The sequence below is a fragment of the Phyllostomus discolor genome, chromosome 14 (assembly GCF_004126475.2).
Source record: "Phyllostomus discolor isolate MPI-MPIP mPhyDis1 chromosome 14, mPhyDis1.pri.v3, whole genome shotgun sequence".
In the NCBI taxonomy this organism is placed as follows: domain Eukaryota; kingdom Metazoa; phylum Chordata; class Mammalia; order Chiroptera; family Phyllostomidae; genus Phyllostomus; species Phyllostomus discolor.
Window position 1 is genome coordinate 687,365 of NC_040916.2, and position 20,490 is coordinate 707,854.

The window sequence follows — 20,490 nt, forward strand, 5'->3', positions numbered from 1 at the left end:
GACAGACAAACAGACACCAAGAGTGCTGCTACAAGCAGAAAGATGTGAAGCAGGAGGTGCTGGGAGAGAGTTTCCTGCAGAGCAAGAAAGGGACAGGCAACTTTTATGTCAGGTTGGCTTTATTCTAGCCCCTCTCCTGCCCCCTGCCCAGGCAATGTCTGCTCAGAGGCCAAAAACTCATTTTAATATCAACGGAGCACTTATTTATTTATTCAGTGGGCTTTTATTAAGCTCCATGGAACCAGTGCTGAAGCAAATATGAGTCAGTAAAAAATAAAGAAAGAAAAAATAAACAAAAAAATGTCCTGTATTCCAAAGCAAGTAAAGATTCTTTTGGAAAGGCTACTTGACAGAGTAGATGAGGAATCAAGTCATCTGGTGCTAGTCTTGCTCTGCCACTACCAACAGGGTGACCTTAGGAAAGTCACTTCACCTCTCTGGGCCTTAGTTTACCACTGTATAGTCATGGTTCTTCCTACCTTTTAAATGCATTTGTGAATTTTGAACCAAATGAGAGAATATACTTTGTGAAAACACATTGTCCACTGTAAAGCAGTATAATGATAAAATTATGAGACTATATATTTTTATTCTTATCATTGTCCAAAGGGTTGAGATTATTTGCTGTGGGTGTCATGTATTAATACAGATGGGTGAAATTTGTATGTTTAGAGAAATCTGTGTAAAGAAAAGAGATGGGTCCAGTGGATCTATTGATGATAGAAAGGGAAAGAAACTAGGAGAGAGAGAGAGGGAGGGAAAGAGAAGTCAATATGGAGTGAGAAGAATCAATAGCTTCTGGACAGAGGAAGATAATGGGAGGAAGCTGATGGTGGGGAAGGGGAGGGCAGGAGAATGTGAGGGGTTGGGCAGGAGCAAGGAAAACTGAATTGCATAGGGCCAGGTTCTCTGAGGACCATCTGCCATAGCCACAGCTTCTTCAGGGAATAGAAATTTCTGGGTTAGAGGCTCCTTTAGGGAGCTAACAGGACCCTGCCTCATCCATTTTTCCCTTGGCAAGTGAGAGTAAGACCTTGGTCTTCCTCAAACTTTCCTCTAGCCCCAGTGAGCTCATGTCTATGCTCCAATGCCTTATATTTCCTAGCACTATGCATCTTCCCATCTCTTCCTCTCCTTTCACTCTGCTATCACCTTTATATTTTTCTCTTTTCTATTATGAGAAATTTTTCTTCAGATTGCATTGCAGATTTCATCTGCTCCTGTTCATTCCCTACTTACACTCTCCCCACACTCAGCCAACCTCCCATTACCACCCTGTCCCTTCCTCCTCCTGCTTTATGGCTCTTAGCCTCACTGGGATTTTATGACATCACAGTGTCCACATCTGGGACCTCATCCTTATATACTGGGATGGGGTCCCAGGAGAGGGCAGAGGGTGGAGTGTTGGCCCTGGAATGGGATGTGAACCCTGATGTGGGGGGATGAGAAGTGGGCAGAGGATATGCTGTCATTCAGGCTGGCTCCCAGGTTGGGATGGGGCTCACACTGGGCTCCCCCTTTCTGTTCCTGCAGCATGGCCGCGGTACCGGGTCGTGGGCTCTGCAGACACCGGGCAGTACAACCTGGAGATCACTGATGCCGAGCTCTCTGATGATGCCTCTTATGAATGTCAGGCCACCGAGGCTGCTCTGCGCTCCCGGCGGGCGAAACTCACCGTGCTCAGTAATAGCTCCCAACATCCCTCAGTGCCTTCAGCCTACTCTTCCTCTCTCTTTACCATGGCATCCTGGCAGTCCCTCCCCTTCTCTAATTACTGCTTTCATTTTTCACTTCTCCCTCTCTGTTCCTGGCCTCATGCCTACCCCCACTCTCCCTGTCTCTCCCTAGCTTTCCCTCCCCAACTCCTTCTTGTAACTTCTTCTAAAGCCAGGTTCAGATTGTAGAAAGCAAAATGGGGATGTGGACAGCCACTGGTGAAACATGTTGGATGTGTGAAGTCTGGCATCCTGTGCGCAGGCTGCTCAAGGACTGAGCTCTGCTCAGGACTGGGCTCTGCTTCTGAATGTAAGGCTCTCCATGCCAAAGCAGAGAAGTGTTGGGGTGATAGAGACCTAGCCCTTATTCACCCAGCCTCTCCTAGCAGACAGGGCTTTGGTAAGTGAGCTTCTCCTACCCTCTCTTCCACTCTGCTGCCTCTGAGCCCCAGAAACTGCCTTCTTTGCTCCTTTTATTCCTGACTCAGCTACACTCAGCCCTCTCTCCCCATCTCTGCCTCCTTTCCTCCCTCATCACTCCCTCCTCCTCCTCAGAATCACTTAGACACTTCCTCTGGAAACAGGGAAGCAGGACTGGAAGAAATGGGCTGAGGGCTAAGGACTGGGGAAGGGGTTCTGCCTACATCTGGATGGGCTCTGGAGGATGTAATGTCTCTCAGTTGCCACCCAAGAAGCACAGATCAGAAGTTCCTCTGTGATAACACTGAGGGCCATTTTTATAATGATGTGACTCTCTCCTGCACACAGTACAAATATGAAGCTAGCTGTGATGTGTTTTCTACCTCTGCCATGCCTCTCTTGCAGGATCTCTGGCTCCATCAGTCTTTCTGTTTCACTCAAGGTCAGGAGTTCTCGCTGGGCCTCTGCCTCTCTTGTGCTTCTGTCTCTGCTTGACTGTGTCTGCTGGTGACTCTCTCTCCTCCCTTTGTTATCAACTCTGTTCCTTGCTTTTTTTCCCTGCCTCTATTTGATCTATCATGTACCCTCTTTTTTCCCCTCTCCTAATCAGAATTGGTTGAAGTTTGGGAAACTCCCAAGGAGGATGGGGGGAACGAATGAGGTAATGAGTGAGCTTGAACACAAGGAAGTTTTTTTTTCTGAGGTGGGCAGTGGGGCATGACAAATACTTTGAGTATGGCAAGAGGAGGCATGGTATAGGAGTGAGGAGACCTGAGCCATTTTTGCACCAACAGCCTGAAGAGGTTGCAATTTCTGGACATTAGTTTTCTTATTGGTTACATTGGATAATGATACTACATTTTTCTTAGCAACCACCACTTTGTTGCTCCCTGTGCAAGAAGTTGTAAACTGAAGGTCTGGGAAATGTGAGGTTTCAAAACAAATGAAGACTGGAGAGACCCCACAGACAATATTGCTGGACATAAAGACCCTGAAAGACTAGGGCTTAAGGCTGGTGTATGACTTGATTTTCCCCTCTGGTAAGAACAGAATGGGAAGAATTTGCAAGAAGCAGGATTGAGGTGAGGGAGCAAGAGTTAGCTGACCACCAGGGTGGGCATGGGAAGATAAGACATTTCTATCCCTTGTTAGACTATGTGTGAGCTCCATGCTGGACCAGGCATTCCAAGGGACCCATGAAATTCTTAGGAGACCTTTTCTCTCCTTTTTCCCTCCCTAACTGCCTCTGTTTTGGGTGTTGTAATAAGTGCCCTGGAAAACTCCCATTTTAATGAGAAGGCCCTGATAATTGTTCCTTCCCTTTCCTACTTGAGCACAGGCAGAAATAAAAAGAAATGAAGAAAGGCCAACCAAGCTCCTGAGTATTGCAGGAACAGGGCTTATAATGGTATCCAGTGGCTTGGTTCTTTCAAGGAAGGCTTCCTGGAAAAGTAACTATAGATGGGGACCCTGCATAGAGGAGTACCTTGTTAAAAAGCTTGCAAACCAATGAGGGAGAGCCATGTGAGTAGGAGAGCTTGTTTGGAGGGCATGGTTTGTGTTGAGGATATGGAGCTTTGTAGCCTATCTGGGTGATTTGAATAGATGAGAGGAGCAAGAAAAGGCTCTAAGAATAGAAGAGATGAAAGATTATTCTGACTACTTTTTCCCCCTCCTTGCCTCTCTTTAATTCTCAAACTATTGCCTGCAGCCTCAAGGAGGCAATAAAAAGGCAGTACCTTTCTTTCATCCTTCCTTGCTTACTTGCACACACACAGGTTTTTTTCATGGCAGTCTTAGGGCACAGACACTGTACAGGCAGAGTCAAGAGAGTAGACTGTGTGCAGTACCTGGTGTCAGCCTCCCTGCACATCAGCTCCCCCCATCGACAGCCATACCCCTCAGTGTTCTCTCCTCCAAATCCCACCCCAGGTTAGCCTTCTTCAAAGAATGGCCTTTCATTCTTCCTGCAGCAAGACTTAGAGATGCTGATTCTCAACCCCCTCAGACACAGACACAGATATAATATAGATCTATAGACCTAGAGCTCCTTCATTATTCACAATGATAACAACTCAAGTGCAGCAGTGATGAGCATGGCTCCACAGTTGGTGGGCATGGTCCACCTCCTAGTCTCACCATTTAACTCACTATCCTGTCTCTGACCATATTTGCTTAACCTCCCTGAGCCTCAGCAACTTATCTATAAACTTGGATTCATGGTATTTACCATGAAAGGATGAATGAAATATACTTGGTGATGAGGATTAAGGGTCATCATATACAGAAGACACTTTGACTCACACCTGGTAAGCATTCAACATGTAGTAGAAATATTGTCCATTACATTAGAGTTTATAGGTACCTTCTCATTCTTGATCTCATTTCCCTTTCACAATACCAACCCTAGGTAATAGGTATCAATGTCCATTTTAAAATTTTACAAAGAAGGAAATGGAGGCCAATGTCATGTACATATTTATATGCAAATTTGTCATGAAGATAAAAATTTGTTCATAAACAAACATATGTGTGAACACATGCTATATAACTATGGCGGGGCAGATACATCAACAGCCTATTTTACTTTGCCCCAGATATGAAGAAAAAGATGGGCTAGTGACAGAGGTGACAAATAGAGAGTCATTCTGAGAGGTCCAAGGAGAAGACCCAGAGTGGCAGCTCTTTATCCATGTCCTCCTACTTTTCTCTCCTTCCCACTCCATTTCCAAATCTGCACCCATCTGGCACTGAAATTAGGTACACCAGTGACAAAGGGGAGTAGCCAGGCATTCAGTGGATAACTTGCTAGCCAGGAGTTGGAAGCACTGCTGACTCTTGTCTGAGCAGTGAAAATGAACACATTTCACATGTCATCTGTGTGCTGTGCACATTACTGTTTGTATTCAGTGCCTCACCTGGCCTTCATGAGGGTTGCATAGGCAGACACTGTTATGTTGAAGAAACTAAGACTCAGTGACTTGAGGGACTCACCAAAGATCACAAGACAGGAAAACGAAGATGCTAGGATTTAAAACCAAGGTAGCCTGATGGTTTCCCCCTCCTACTACTCTGCATGTATGAGTTGGGCATAACCATAGGAATCTTGTAGTCTGATTCACCAGAGCATTTAGAAGACTATGGGAGTATCGAACATCTGCATTTCAACTTCTTAAGCACTTAGCAAGAGCCTACCTCAGACACATTCTGGGCACTGGAGACTATAAATATAGATGAGACAGGGTCCCTGCTTTACCAGGAATAATGGCTTTGATTGGGAAAGTGGTATGGGTAATCATCATAAGTAACCCAAACACTAAGTAGATGGTGAAAGGAACTTGGAGTGCCTGGTTAGGACTACTGAGGTGGTGTTTGGGGGGTAAGGGGAAAATGGTATGGAAGGCCTTGTGCAGCAACTAGGATGCAAACAGGGTGGATAGCACCTCAACAGAAGCCATGAAGGAAAGAAGAGCAAAAGCAAAGATGAGGTGTGAAAGTGCAAGGACTTAGCCTGAGGATCCCCTTACAGTAGGCTGAGGTGCTTGGAACTTCCACCCATGGCAGCTGGTAGCCAGTGAAGGTGTTTGAGCAAAGAAGTAGCATAGGTTTAGTGCTACTAAGCCTAAGAAAATAACCTGCTAACAGTGATGAAGGGGTTGGGTCCAGCAGGGAATGGAGTCAAAGAGTCCACTGGGAAGACTGATATAATAGAGTCACTCATCTGGCTGCTTCAGGACAGAGAAGCAGACAAGAGGGAATGGAAGAAACTCTGTGGAGGTAGCCACCTTTCTGTGCCAGGTCCCCCAAGGTCTGAGCTGTACTTAAACCCTGATATAGCCCAGCCCTTTCCTAATTTAAGGCCACTCCCCTCATCTGTATGTATCCTTGAGCAATGGCAGGAGATATAGTACTGGAATAAGGTACAGGCTGTGGAAGAATAACTGAAGGAGGGCATGAAATCTACATAAGCTGAGGGCCTTGCCTCACCCTGGAGTGGTCATGCCAAGTGGTGGCTTCAGAGGCAGAGGTTTTGGTCATCGGGGCAATGATGTCTACAGTGCACCCTGGACTGACTTTGTTCTGCTCTCCCCCACAGTCCCTCCAGAGGATACTAGGATTGATGGAGGTCCTGTACTTCTGCTGCAAGCAGGCACCCCCCACAACCTCACATGCCGAGCCTTTAATGCCAAGCCTGCTGCTACCATCATCTGGTTCCGGGACGGGACTCAGCAGGAAGGTGCTGTGGCCAGCACGGTGAGACCCTGCATGTTCCCCCAGCTCCTCTTGGGCTTTGCCCCAGGTCACCTTTCCTTTCCCCACTGAGTCTGACTTGGGAATGCAGATGAAAGAGGAGGACTTAGAGGTTACCTGGACCGACCCTTTTGTTATACAGTTGGGAAAATATAGGCCCAGAAAAGAGAAGTGAATTTCCAGGCTCATGATGCCATTCTGTAGCTGAGCAGAGACTACAAACAATTGTAATAATAGCTACATTGATGAAGCTATTGTGTACCAGGCATTGTGTATACTAAGCTTTGTGTATAGTATCTCTTAAACCTCACAAGAGTTTTCTAAGTTAGGTGTTATTGCCCCAGGTCACACAGCTGGCATGAAGCAGAGCTTGGTGTTATACCTATGTCAGACTGTGCTCTGCCTACTGAGCACCTTAACCCCCTTCCCTCATCATCTAGTTGGAACATTTTCCCACTTGGGACAACTAAGAGGCTAAGGAGGCAGGGATCATTGTGGAGCCTGTGGTAGAGAAAGACATCAAGTGACTTGACCAGGATCACCTGGTAAAGTTAACAGTGATCTCCTGTTCAGAGTTCCTTCTGCCATCTGTGGACAAACATATATGTACCCAGCTCTTTGCTAGGTGCTGCAAGAAACACTCCCCATGTGGGGAAAGAGATGCTCACCTGTGTACCTTGGAGGGTGGCCCCAGGACAGTCTTTGCCATATTAGACAATTCATTTCTCTTTGGTCTTAGTTTCACCATATGACAAATGAGAATTTGGCCTCAGTGGTGCTTAACTTCTTCACCACCAAGAACTCTTGTTATTTTTCTCCTTCAAGGCTGTATGCTTTGAAATATTTTGGCAACCTAACAGCCTGATTTGTTAATGACCATTTGTCGTCCACCTCCCTTTTTTCATGTTAATTAAGGACCATGGTTCTGCCAAGCAGCACAAAGGAGCCACTGTTACTGCACTGGGCTGGTACTATTCAGGCCCAGGAGAGATGTATATATTGTTGTCAAAGGGCGGACCTTACTTTTGGCTAATAGTATGGTGTACCTTAGGCATTTTGCAGCCCCAGGGTTCCTTTGATCATATTTAGGGACCTCAGGTCAGATACCACTGAGCCCATATGAGACTTTGAGCCTGTGAGTCCATTCCCTGCCCTCTAGGGGTTTGTGGTCTAGTCGGAGAGAACCAACTCAGAAATACTCAGGCACAGTATCTTAAGGGGCAAGGCAGAATGTGTCTAGAGCCATGTACAGAATAGATTCCTTATAAAAGGCACAAGTTCAGGCTGTGAGAGAGTCCTGAAGGCTGAGATGGCCAAGGAAGACTTTGTAGAAGAGGAGGTACTTAAAGACTAAAGACTTAAAGGACTAAAAGAATTCCAGGAATCAAGCCCAAACCATGCAAAAATCTGTAGCACAGAGTGAACTCTAATGTAAGCTATGGACATTAGTAATAATGTGTTAATATTGGTTGTAACACATATAAACACTAATGTATTCTGTTAGTGACAGGCAAACTGTGGAGAGGAGGAGGAGGACATATGGGCATTCTTTGAAATTTTCTTTCAATTTTTAAGTAAACTGAAATATTTTCTAAAAAAACAAATTCTACTAAAGAAAAAGAAAGCAAACTTGGAGAAGAGGTTGGGTCTGTGGATGGTGGCTGAGCTTCAGGTTAAAGTGCCCCTCCAGTGCAAGTCCAGATCTGAGTTGGGTCATTTGGAGAGCAGAGGATGGGCTTTTAGCCTGACCATGTCTTCCACCCTTATCTCACTCCAGGAACTGCTGAAGGATGGGAAGAGGGAGACCACTATCAGCCAGCTGCTCATTAACCCCACAGACCTGGACATTGGGCGAGTCTTCACCTGCCGCAGCGTGAACGAGGCCATCCCGAGTGGCAAGGAGACTTCCATTGAGCTTGATGTGCACCGTGAGCAGGGTCCCAGGGGGAGAGCAGGCTGGAGGAGTTGGGTGCAGAAGGGAATGTGGGCATCATGGAGAAGTACAGAAGAATCCTCCAGGGGCCCCAGAACAGAGGCTCACTTTCTTCATCCTGTGAAGTTTCTCTGATTTGACCCATGGGCAATGAGGACTGGTAAAGAGTCATTGGCTGTAAGCTGAGCAGTTCCTGGGTCTAAACCAGCATGTGGCTCTAGGCAATTATTTAATATCTCCAAGCCTCAGTTTCCAATTCTATATATCTGCAGAAAAGAAAACACAGGCCTACAATTCCTTATCCAAAATTCGAAAGTAAAAGTGATTTGGTGGCAAAACCTGAACCACTGCTCTTTATAGTCTTTTATTTAACCCACTTAATCTGAATAGTCACATGTTTCACTGCAGAGGTATTAATGTATGTCACTGTGGGGTGTTGCCCAGACTCTGCTGGAGGTCTTGCATGGTAAACAGTTCACACACACTATTACCCTTTTAAAATTTGAAAAATTCCAAATTCTGAAATATATAGTTTCAAGGGTTTCAGTTAAGGAATTTTGGACCTGTACCTGCTTCTCAGAGTTGTGAGTATTAAATGAGGTATAGTGTAAGAGCATCTGGCCTGGAGTATACTAGCCAGTACATGCTCAATAAATTACTTCTACCATGGGTAGGGTGGGATCATGGTCAGCAGTTGGAGAAATGCCACACCCCCTACATTTTAGTGAGCCAGAGGAGCCCGCACTGGTGCCTAGTAGTCACCATTGGCCTTTACACTGATTGACTTATTTGTTCCTTTGGTATCATCCTTGATCATCACCCTAAATGGCCCCCTAGATTCAGTGGAGTAAAGATGAGGAAGACAGGTATATTTATTGGAGCTGGTCCACTGCAAACTCAAATTCCCAGACCATTGCACAGTGGGAGTGTCCAAGTATATATGCTAAGGAGAGAAAAAAGAAACCTGAGGTACAGAAAAGATCCTGACTTCCTGTCCCCTGATTTGCAGACCCTCCTACAGTGACGCTGTCCATTGAGCCACAGACTGTGCAAGAGGGCGAGCGTGTTGTCTTTACATGCCAGGCCACAGCCAATCCTGAAATCCTAGGCTACAGGTATGAGAAGCAGGGTCTGGGAGCACTCTGGGAAGGGTACTAAGAAGGGCAATGCCCCTGGATGTATGTGAGAGGACTCCAAGCCCTAATTCCTATATTGCCTTCTCCCTTAGATGGGCCAAGGGGGGCTTTTTGATTGAAGATGCCCATGAGAGTCGCTATGAGACAAATGTTGATTATTCCTTCTTCACGGAGCCTGTGTCCTGTGAGGTTTACAACAAAGTGGGCAGCACCAATGTCAGCACTTTAGTAAATGTTCACTGTGAGTAGCTGCAAGTACAGGGGCAGGGACTGAGGGCAGGGGTGGGACATGGGAGCAGAAGGGCCTGGCATGGAGTTGGGTAGGCTCCATGAAGCTGAGGAGATGGGAAATAGACACAGGACGGACTGGAGAGAAAAGAGAATGTCAGTTGGAGCTGACCCCAATAACACTGAGACCCTAACAAGATGCTCCCTTCTACCTCAGTTGCCCCTCGGATTGTAGTTGACCCTAAACCTACGACTACAGACATTGGCTCTGATGTGACTCTCACATGTGTCTGGGTTGGGAATCCCCCCCTCACCCTCACCTGGACCAAAAAGGACTCAAACATGGTAAGACATTTGCTGCCTCTCCTAGGTGCTGGGAGGAAGAAACTTAGACACCAGTGAGGGAGGAGTCCAGGGAAGTGCAGCATTAGTTTTCAAGTTGAACTTTGGATATTTTCTAGTCTTGGGATTTGGAGGAGACAGACAGTGCTTGCGATTAACCCCCACCCTCCTTGAAGAATAGGTGGCTGGTTTAGTGGCAGTGGGAAGGATTTGCTGACCTGTGTGTAGAAGGAGGGAAGAGAGCCTGGTGGAGGTGCTGGGGTAGCAAGAGATGTGGTGAATGAATGATACATAGGAAGGTAGAAGAGCTGGAATGGGTCACTACAGAGGAAAAGGTTGAATTCTACAGCACTACAGAGACCTGCATTAAACATTTTGGCCAGGAAGAGGGATTTCAGGGTGAAATTTTCACTAGAACAGATCATCCCAAGAGACCGCATCTTCCGCACCTGTCCTCTGGCCTACCTGTCTCGTACAGAGTTGGTGTGTTTAAATGCCAACCTGTTTGTAGAGTCAAGGGAGGGACTGGAGAGACTCAGGACACTATTTCCCTTCTGGGAATTCACTTGTGGCCCTTCCTGCTTTCTTTCCAATACATCTATTATGGGGCCCACACGGACCTAGGGGCCCAGGCCTCTTGGCTCCCCACCCGAGGCTGCTCTTTCTGCCCAGGTACTGAGTAACAGCAACCAGCTGCTGTTGAAGTCAGTGACCCAGGCAGATGCTGGCACCTACACCTGCCGGGCCATTGTACCTCGCATAGGAGTGGCTGAGAGGGAGGTGCCACTTTATGTGAATGGTAAGTGACCTAAGAGGGTCTGGCCCTGGGTGGGCAGGCACTGTAGGTTCCACCTGACCCTGACTGAATCTTCTGCTTGCAGGTCCCCCCATTATCTCCAGCGAGGCAGTGCAGTATGCTGTTAGGGGTGACGGTGGCAAGGTAGAATGTTTCATCGGGAGCACGCCACCCCCAGACCGCATTGTAAGTGCTGGGACTGGCATAGGGTGTGAGGAGAACCAGTCACATACTTCTCTACTCCAGCTCAGTATTGTCCCATTTTCTCTGTGCTCCTACTTATCTCTACTTCTAATCCCCTTTCTGTCCCTCTGTCCCTTTCCTTGTTCAAACACCACTACTTCTCTTAATTGTGTGGCCCTGAGCAAATTGCATAGTGTTTTGAACCTCATTATCCTCATCCATAAAATGAGGGCAGTGATCCTGCCCTAACGGGGTTGCTGTGACAAGTAATAGTAACAGGAGGTGAGGATGGCCCAAGGGAGCCCCTTACTGGATTCATGGTTAGTTCCCTAGGCAAATACTCTTGCTCTCTCTTCTCCATCATCTCCTCCCCTTTCTTCCTGATCTTTTCCTTGCTCCCTTCTCTTCCCTCTTCCTCTCAGCTCTACCCCATCAGCTCTCCTTTCCACCCTGTCCCATGTCCCACTAACCTCTCTTCAGCCTTCCTGTTTACCAGCTCCCTCACTGCGCCACTCCCTGCCCTCCCCTCTTCCCTACACTATGAACCATTACTTCTTTCTATGACCATTAACCATCAAACCCCTCAGCACATTTAATAACCATTTGGCTGATTCCAGGGCTGCTCAGGGACACTTTATTATCACAGCTTCCCAGAGAGTGACTTGGCTCCCTGGGGCTTTGATTGCAGATCAAGGATAGCTAATCAAGGAAAGGAGCCAGTGCTCAGCCATTACCCACTCCTCAGACTCTACTTAGAGGAAGGGGTCACAAATGGGGGCTGCCTTCCTGGAGGTCAGGAGTGAAAGAGCCTAGGATACCCCTCTGGAGTGATAATTCCTCACCACTATGAGAGTCTGTGGCTGGGTCTCCAGAGCCAGCCAGGCAGGTTTATGTGGGACCACCTCTGGGATTTAAGATTGACTTATGTGAAAGAAATGTTGATCATTAGCTAGTCTGCTCCTCTCACTTTACAGATGATGAAACAGAGACCCAAGCAGGGAAATGGAAGCCATAGAGGGACTCGAGGGGAGCACCAGGCATGGCACCCAGTGTTCTTGACTCCCCCATCCAGGAATTTTTCTACAACATCAGGGGTTCCCAAATGTTGGTTCATTGGACCAGCTACCTCCACATTGTGTGAGATTATTATAAAAATAGAGATTTTATAGAGGCTTAAATAATTGAGCCTCTCCCTGAGAGATTCCTATTTAGGTGATAAGTCCCAAGAATTGGCATTTTAAAGAATGTCCCTGGATATATCTGAATGTTTCTGGCATATATCTCAGTCATGTTTGGGAGCCACTGCTTCTTCTAGATCACAGGTTCAATGCCAAGGTTTGAGGAAGTAGCTATGGCTTAGATTTGTTGCAGAAGGTGTTGGATTGGGCTTAGGGATAGACAGGCACATGAGGTAAAAATATATTGAGGATGGGTCAGGTGTTCCTGCTATTTGACCCTTTCTTACCATCCCCTGCCCTTCCCACCACAGGCATGGGCATGGAAGGAGAACTTTCTGGAGGTGGGGACCCTGGAACGCTATACAGTGGAAAGGACCAACTCAGGCAGTGGGGTGCTGTCCACACTAACCATCAACAACGTCATGGAGGCTGACTTTCAGACCCACTATAACTGCACTGCTTGGAACAGCTTTGGGCCAGGCACAGCCATCATCCAGCTGGAAGAGAGAGGTGACAGAAGTCCTGGCTTGTAGCCAGGGAGCAGGGTGGCCTAGGGATTCTCCCTTTTATCTCCTGGGGCCAGGCTCAGAGGGAGACAACTCTGTCTTGGGCCTCCCCATTAGAACCTGGCCTTGTTGCTCAGCTTGGGAAATCTGCTTGCTTTTTTAAACATTTATTGTGCATCTGCTATATGCCAGGCCCTGCCCTAGGGGATGCAGAGACCAATGTGAACATGGCCCTATAGGAACCTCAGTTTAATTGGGGAACTTACACAGTGGCAACAAATGACTTCAGTTGAAGAAATGTTAAGTAATCTGTGAAAGGGAATAACACTTCCTACCTCATTGTATTCATGTGAGGATTACACAAGAGAATATTTATAAAATACCTGGCATATAATAGATGCCCAGTAAGTTTTGGTTCCCCTCCTCTTCAAGAATGCTTTGTCTGATAGGAGGCACATGTTCCCTTCCCTAAGGCACTTCTAATATGACAAAAGCAGCATTATGTTTGACTTTTTTTTGAACTAGCCGTTTGACATGGGAGATGAAGGAAAATAACTGAGTATCATCAATTCTGTCTTAGCTGAGGGTGCCACCTAGGGGTTGATGTGGGAGAAGAGAGTAGATAGAGTAAGACAGATCTCAGCAGGGAAGGCCCTTTACACAGATCTGATCAATCCAGACTTCCAAGAAGGGAGTGAAAATTGGAGGCAAGAGTCTCAGGTCCTTCCCAGCTTTGGGGAGCATGGGGAGCCAAGGTGGACTGTTGGAGTTCTGGGTGGGTAATGTGGATGGGGCCTTTACAATGGTGTGGCTTGAGCAGGTGATAGAAGAGTTCAGAAAACATAGGCAGATCAGAGAGTTTGGAGACAGCCAACCTCAAATGAGCCCAGCCCAGGAAAGAGAGACCAAGTCTCACAGGAAGGTAGGCTACAGGAGAGGGACAGATGGATCACCAAGGCCAGAGTCAAGTTGGTGCTCCAATGGCTAGGATAACACATCATCATGACCTCTACTCTGATCAAACTTAAGCTCAGGCCCAAACCCAAATGCAATTCAGACCTTCCTCTCAAACCCCACTTTGACTTAAACCAACCCTGGACACAATCTAGAGATGCCATTGAAGCTTATGGCCTTTGGCAAGATTGTTCTTCAGCTCACACTGAGCTTAGACCCCCAGGGTGTCTCCCTCCTTACTGCCTTCTTTCTTTCCTCATCTGAAGAGGTGTTACCTGTGGGCATCATCGCTGGGGCCACCATCGGTGCAGGCATCCTGCTCACCTTCTTCTTTATTACCTTGGTGTTCTTCCTCTACCGGCGCCGCAAAGGCAGTGAGTATGGACTCCATGGGCCACAGACTTCCCTCACTGTTTCCAGGGCCCCCAGCAGGCAGGGCCTCAGAGGGGCCAGGGGGGTGGCAGTTGCACATCCCAGCCAAGGTAGGTCCAGAAACAACACACTGCAAAGGCTGGCAGAAAGCATCTAGACTCCCTCCCCCTGTCCCAGGTCGCAAGGATGTGACCCTAAGGAAACTGGACATCAAGGTGGAAACAGTGAACCGTGAGCCACTCACAATGCATTCTGACCGGGAGGACGATACTGCCAGCGTCTCCACAGCGACTCGAGTCATGAAAGCCATCTACTCAGTAAGGGTCCTGCTCTTTCCTGACCCACTCCTGTCTTCACACACTTGGGACTGACCCTATCTCAGTTCTCTAATAACCACTGTCACTCTCTCCTCCCTTAGTTAGCTTAATTTGGTCCTGCCACACCCACATGCTCACACACATTCCTACATGCTTACATGCATGCACACACACTGACATACATGTGCATGTATACATACACGTGCATACTCCCAGTCTTGTTTTCCTCCAGCAGAAGATAGACTGGTGGGGCCTCCATAGGCTTTCTTTGTCCTATCCTTTTCCTACATAGAGTCAGAATTAGAAGCCCCTAGAATTTTTCACATCTAACTGCCTCATCACTGGATCCCAGAGGGCGGGGGCAGCAACATACCCAAGGTCACATTGTGTTAGTTACAAAAAATGGGTGTAACTAACTTCCCACTACATTCCAGAGTCTTTGCTGGGAGAGGATACAGAACTCAAGCCTGCCCATGACCCCAGACCCTTCCTGTTTGATGTTCTCTACGGGGAGGGGTGGGGTTTGTGGGGTATAAGAACAGGACTTCAGTCTCCTAATGCCCCACACCTGCTGCTCTGCAGTCCTTCAAGGATGATGTGGACCTGAAGCAGGACCTGCGCTGTGATACCATTGACACCCGGGAGGAGTATGAGATGAAGGTGGGAAAGGGGGAAGGGGCAGGGGCACCAGGGCTGGGCTGGAGTATAGGGTTCTGAGGGCTTGGTTATGGAGTGGAGGGCCAGTTAGAGAGAGAAGGTCAGAAGGTTTCCTGAAGGAGCAAAGGAGGTGGAAAGGTTGGCTGGGAACCCAAGGCAGAGCCCTGAGGGCCATGTGAGGTATGACCCCCCCCCAACTCCAACTAGAGGGTGTTCCCTCCTCCATCATCTTCTCTCATTGACCCAGGACCCCACCAATGGCTACTACAACGTGCGTGCCCACGAAGACCGACCCTCTTCCAGGGCAGTACTCTATGCTGACTACCGTGCCCCCGGCCCTGCCCGCTTCGAAGGCCGCCCCTCTTCCCGTCTCTCTCACTCCAGCGGCTATGCCCAGCTCAACACCTACAACCGGGCCCCAGCCTCCGATTACGGTCCAGAGCCCACAGCCCCTGGCCCAGCTACTCCAGCTGGCACCGACACAACCAGCCAGCTGTCGTACGAGAACTATGAGAAGTTCAGCTCCCATCCCTTCCCTGGGGCAGCAGGGTACCCCACCTATCGATTGGGTTACCCCCAAGTCCCACCTTCTGCCCTGGAACGGACCCCATTTGAGGCATATGACCCTATTGGCAAGTATACCACAGCCACTCGATTCTCCTACACATCCCAGCACTCGGACTATGGCCAGCGCTTCCAGCAGCGCATGCAGACTCATGTGTAGGGGCCAGAGCCTAGCTGGGGCATCTCTGCGGGGCAGAGGAGAAGCTGTTCCCTGATATTCAGGGGCGTGCGTTGCTCATTGCTCCTGTCCCCAACCAACCTTCCTCCTGCTGCCATGGAAGGGGGGAAACAGGTCTCCCAGAAACACCCCATCCAAGGATGGTGCTGTATGCATGCCTCAGCCTTCTGGGCCCGCCCTTCCTCCTTCTTCAAGAGGATGTGTGTGTTCTGACCTGCACTCACACCTGGGGATGGGGAAAGTAAAGGTTATGGACAGCAGAGAGGGCACTTTTAGCATTCCCTTTCTATCCTAACCCTGTGGTCTCCCATAAGCGGATGGGGGATTCATGTGGGAATGGATAGGCTTGGGCCTAGGAGACAGGACATGTAGGGCTGAGTGGCTATGGCACATATAGATGGAAACAGGATGGCCTGGCGAGTCCCTCTGCCATCTGCACTTACAGCCTGGTGCATCTCTTCTTCCTCAGGACTGCAGAAGAGACTTTATTCTATCTTTGTCTATAGAACAGCCTGGCACTGAGCTCAAATCCAGCCTTTATTCAGCTGAGATTAAAATGCCAGTCATCCTGGCTGCCCATTATGAACACTTGTCAGTTAGTCTGCAGAGGGATCCAGATGTCTCCATTAACACTACTGCCTTTCCTTCTCCTTTATGCGGGGCTAGCAAAATAAGTCAGGAGGTTGTGGCAGAAGAAGGAAAGCTAGGAATCATTTTCCATTTCCCCAGCAAGACAGCTCTGTGTTACCTAGCACTTTCCAGAACCCATACTAGGGGAGCCTACCCAAACCCCATTCTTTCCCCAGTCTGCCTCACTTAACTTATTTGAACTCTGGAGCTTCCCTGAGGAATTGTAGATGAAAGGGTAGGGGTACTATAGGCTATTTATCAAAGAATAAAATGAAAACCTCCTTTGGAAAAATAATAATAAAGCAGTAGGGATTCCCCCACCCAAATATAATTTCCAATGAAAAGGAAAGGAGGCACACATGTTCTTCACCAGATTTCTAACACCTTCCATTACTTTTTCAATTGCCAAACACTTTGAATCCATTTTTAAACATTCAGGTGGTAAGATCTTCTTGCAGTTGGGCTCTGACAGGCTTAGGGTGGGGACCTGGTTCTCAGACACCCTGTACTACCCCCAGAGGCCACCTTCCAGGGGACATGGGAAAGGTGCTCTTTACATGGATTTTACTTAAGTCCTTTTCTCCTCTTTTATCAATCATATTCCCCCTTTTTGCAGTGCCTTGAGCCTTGTTGACAAGCCCTGTGTGGAAGACTTTGCTGGGACTGGGTATTACGAGTCCCAAACACTCTGACAAGTGTTGCAGAGTTTAGGGAACAGACTGATGAGAGGGCCTGGTAAATGGAAGTGCAGACTGACAGCATAAGGTGGTGCAGAGGGCACTCCAGACAGCCATGGCCCATGCTGACACCATCTGCACATGTAGGCACACATGCACACACACATTCTCATGGCCTTTCTCAGCCACCACCTGATAACCAAAAAGAACCAGTGCTACAGAGAGAATCCATACCTGGCCTCCCCTTCCCTAGAAGCAGGGTTTAGAGTGCAGTCCTTATTCACTCAGTCCTGACAACACAGGTGAGGTGTTCTGTGTCATGCCCAGAATATGCATCGCCCATGAAATATGCATCTCATGGTCACCTTTCATTAGTTATATTCACTATAGTGAGTTAAACACTCATCAGCCAAGGGCCATCACCACCTTTTCAAGTGGGTTTGTGGGGTGACATTCTTTGCCACTCCTCAGCTGGTAAGAATCAGCTAATGCCCAGGAATAAAGTAGCTCCATTTCTGGCTTCACAGCTGCCTAAAGGGACTAGAGCCCCATGGACCTACCCTTTCTGAAACATGATCCAGGCTCCTACCCATATCCACCTCTAGAAGTTGACACCTCCCTGTGCAATCCTTTTATGTAAGCTCAGTGAGATGGCTTTTTAAGGATGCAGATTCCTCTGGGGACGTATTCATGTGTATTTTGATTATTTTTGCAGGAGCTAGAATCCATGTGTAACCCAGATAAAATCTAAACAGAAATATTTCCAAACTCATCTTTGTTCAGGGTTTGGTCAGAGTCTCTTATTTCCCCCATTTTGGTTAAGTGTTGGGCCTATTCTGTTGAAACAATGGAGAGGAGGGGGCCCAAGGTTACTAGGTAACTCAGCTGACATTGTGGGAGCCATTAGTTTTCTGAGCCACAATACAGAGCTATTGCACTGTTTTCTGTTTCTTAACACCTTAATTGGGGCCTTCTGGGTATCAAGCAAGTGTTGCCATGCAAGGCACAGGGAGACATCAGCTACCAAGGTCATCTCTGTTCACTGCAACTGGCACTCTGGCCCAATCAGAATCTGCATTGGGACCTGCCTGTTAGTCCAAGTGAAATAAGTTTTTCTGGGGAGTGGAAGGTGCCCTTGAATATAGAGCTTTGTTGTCTATAGAGCTGTAGTCCTCCAGTATGGTGCCTCAGTACTTGATGTGGTCACCTTGGTTGTCCTGACCACCTTTGACTATCTTGTTTCAGTCAAGGGGTTAGCAGTCAGGAAACCTGGGACCTCATTCTGAAGTTGTCATTTACTGAGTGACCCTGGCCTAATCTCTTCATTTCCTTTTATTTTCTGGCCTGTAAAATGAGGGATAAGGGTTGCACAAACCTAGAATTGTTGTGCTCATTCTCTGTTCATTTGGTGAAGTGGAACATCCTGGCCCTCCCTGGCAAGGAGTTGGGAACAGTAAGCTTAGGGATGGAGGAGTTGAAATGTTCCTTTGAAAGAAGCTTTCACCTCTGGTTTCATTATCTTATCAGAAGTATTGTGAAAGAATGTCCACTTCTTGTTGACCCTAAACAGCAACAAAAAGCATACCTTAAACCTCAGTAAAATTAATGTGGGGTTATCCTTTTACCATTGAGTAATTGTACTCCTCCCCACTCAGAATTCTAATAGTTTTGCAATGGTGTCATGGCCAAGGCAGGGCAGGGTGACTCCTTCACTGTGTATCCAACTTCGATGGTGACAAATGGGAATAGCCACCTGCCACCTTGGTCCTCAGGATCATTTTCCTGGCTAGGGACCACTTACTAGGACAAGACTGCAAGGTAAGGTGTTTTAAGCCAGAAGGCAAGGCATGACTACAGCTGATCCCTCTGTGAAGGAGTATGTAGGAAGAATAGATGGGTTCAGTAGTCATAACATAAACTATAGTTCCTAAAGAGGTTCTGTGATTCTGGGTGAGCCATTGTTTCTTTGTGGAGGGCCTAGCCTGCATCCTAAATCCTGAATCCCTCAAAGCCCACCATAGAGTTTGAATTAAGCAAAAACCTCAAGTCAGGAAGGAAAATGACCAGGGATGGGATCAGTGCTATTTCCTTACAAATGTCTTGCTTGGGATGAAAATGGTTAGTTTGACCACCCTATCCTAGATACTGTGTCTTCTTTTCCCAGCAGTAGCTACTTCCCTCATCACTTTGAGGGCAGCATTTCTGCTTTACAGGATGGAGCACACTGGCCAGGAATCTCTTTGCCCTTGTCCCCCGTCACTAACCAATTGGCACTCTATCAGGAACCACAAGTCCTGGGCTCCTTAAAATGGAATGAAGTGGTCTGTCAATATAGGGTTTAAAGAAAATTATGTTAAAAGCCAAGACACCAGTTGGACTAAACTGCCTCAGTCACTGCCTCTTTTTGCTGTGTGGACAATATGTCCCCACTGCTGTACTACCAAGGCCACCCCAGCCTCAGAAACCCTGGCTTCTCTACCATTTTAGTGCTGCATGTTGAGGTAATCAACTGAAAGGCATTAGAGAAGATCCTGACCTTGGTGGGACCACTGAGGAAGTGATAATGGAATACTCATGTGCACAGACCCAGGGATATAATTGGAGTCTATAAAATTATCATTTAAACATCCCATTCCCTTCTCTGCACCCTCCCCGCCATTACCTCTCCTTTCCTGGAGGTCAGCCTCTTTCTTAAAGGCCTAACCTTTATCAGCTTGATTCTGACATTCCACCTCTAGGCTGGTGGAGAGGACAGAAAGATGTGTGGATTGGGAAATGGAAGGAAGGGCAGAATCCCATATTCTGGCATCACTGTGAGAGGGAGCTCCAGGTCCTGTTCCTGGAGAAATATTTGCTGTGTATACTGGGGGTTTCTTGTACAAGCCTGCCCTTTCAAAAAAAAAAAAAAAACTATTTGCATATAACTATCATTCTTACTATTCTCCTGCTCCCTGCTCCTGGCTTTTTGATGGCCCAAACCAGTTGCCTTGTCAAGTGTTAGTGGGCCATGGGCTCTTCTGTTAACTTCTGGAGATCTTTAGATGCTGCCTTTGTGAATATCCCTAACCCTGGGGATAGAGCAGCCAAGGTACCAATACAATCAAACTCTCACTATTGTTAGCAATAGTGACTCAGAAGATTTGACCACTTCCACTTTCACCAGAAGGAGACCAAGGGCTCCGTGTGGTCACATTTTCTACTCCAACTACTCTTGGAATGATAACCTCCATTTCTGGCTGCAATTGGATTTTCTCTACCCAAATCCCAATAATAAATGGATCCATGATCATAATTAGGAGAGGAGAGAAATATTTTTGTTAGGACAGACCATCATAGTTTTTAGCAATGTGTATATGTGTGTCATTCACAACTTTTGCTATTCTGCCTTTTTTCATTTTTCTTTTTTAAATATTATGTATTATATTTTTAGTCTCAAACACTATATATTATATA

General features: G+C 47.3%; 1 protein-coding gene across 5 annotated transcripts in view; it reads left to right on the forward strand.

The window, feature by feature from the left end:
* KIRREL1 (kirre like nephrin family adhesion molecule 1) overlaps window positions 1-19,948 on the forward strand; it is a 116,067-nt gene extending 96,119 nt beyond the window's left edge. For 2 of the 5 annotated variants that reach the window (XM_036015280.1, XM_036015281.1), the window contains 12 exons: window positions 6,232-6,389; window positions 8,164-8,314; window positions 9,329-9,434; window positions 9,548-9,696; window positions 9,901-10,028; window positions 10,650-10,824; window positions 10,907-11,007; window positions 12,494-12,692; window positions 13,909-14,016; window positions 14,192-14,331; window positions 14,914-14,991; window positions 15,236-19,948. In XM_036015280.1, coding sequence (XP_035871173.1) covers window positions 6,232-6,389; window positions 8,164-8,314; window positions 9,329-9,434; window positions 9,548-9,696; window positions 9,901-10,028; window positions 10,650-10,824; window positions 10,907-11,007; window positions 12,494-12,692; window positions 13,909-14,016; window positions 14,192-14,331; window positions 14,914-14,991; window positions 15,236-15,712 — 1,970 coding nt within the window. In that variant the 3' untranslated portion in view covers window positions 15,713-19,948. Of the gene's footprint in view, window positions 1-1,533; window positions 1,684-6,231; window positions 6,390-8,163; window positions 8,315-9,328; window positions 9,435-9,547; window positions 9,697-9,900; window positions 10,029-10,649; window positions 10,825-10,906; window positions 11,008-12,493; window positions 12,693-13,908; window positions 14,017-14,191; window positions 14,332-14,913; window positions 14,992-15,235 lie in introns of all 5 variants that reach the window. The other 3 variants (XM_036015282.1, XM_036015278.1, XM_036015279.1) reach the window with 3 other exon arrangements.
* The last annotated feature ends 542 nt before the right edge of the window (window positions 19,949-20,490 follow it).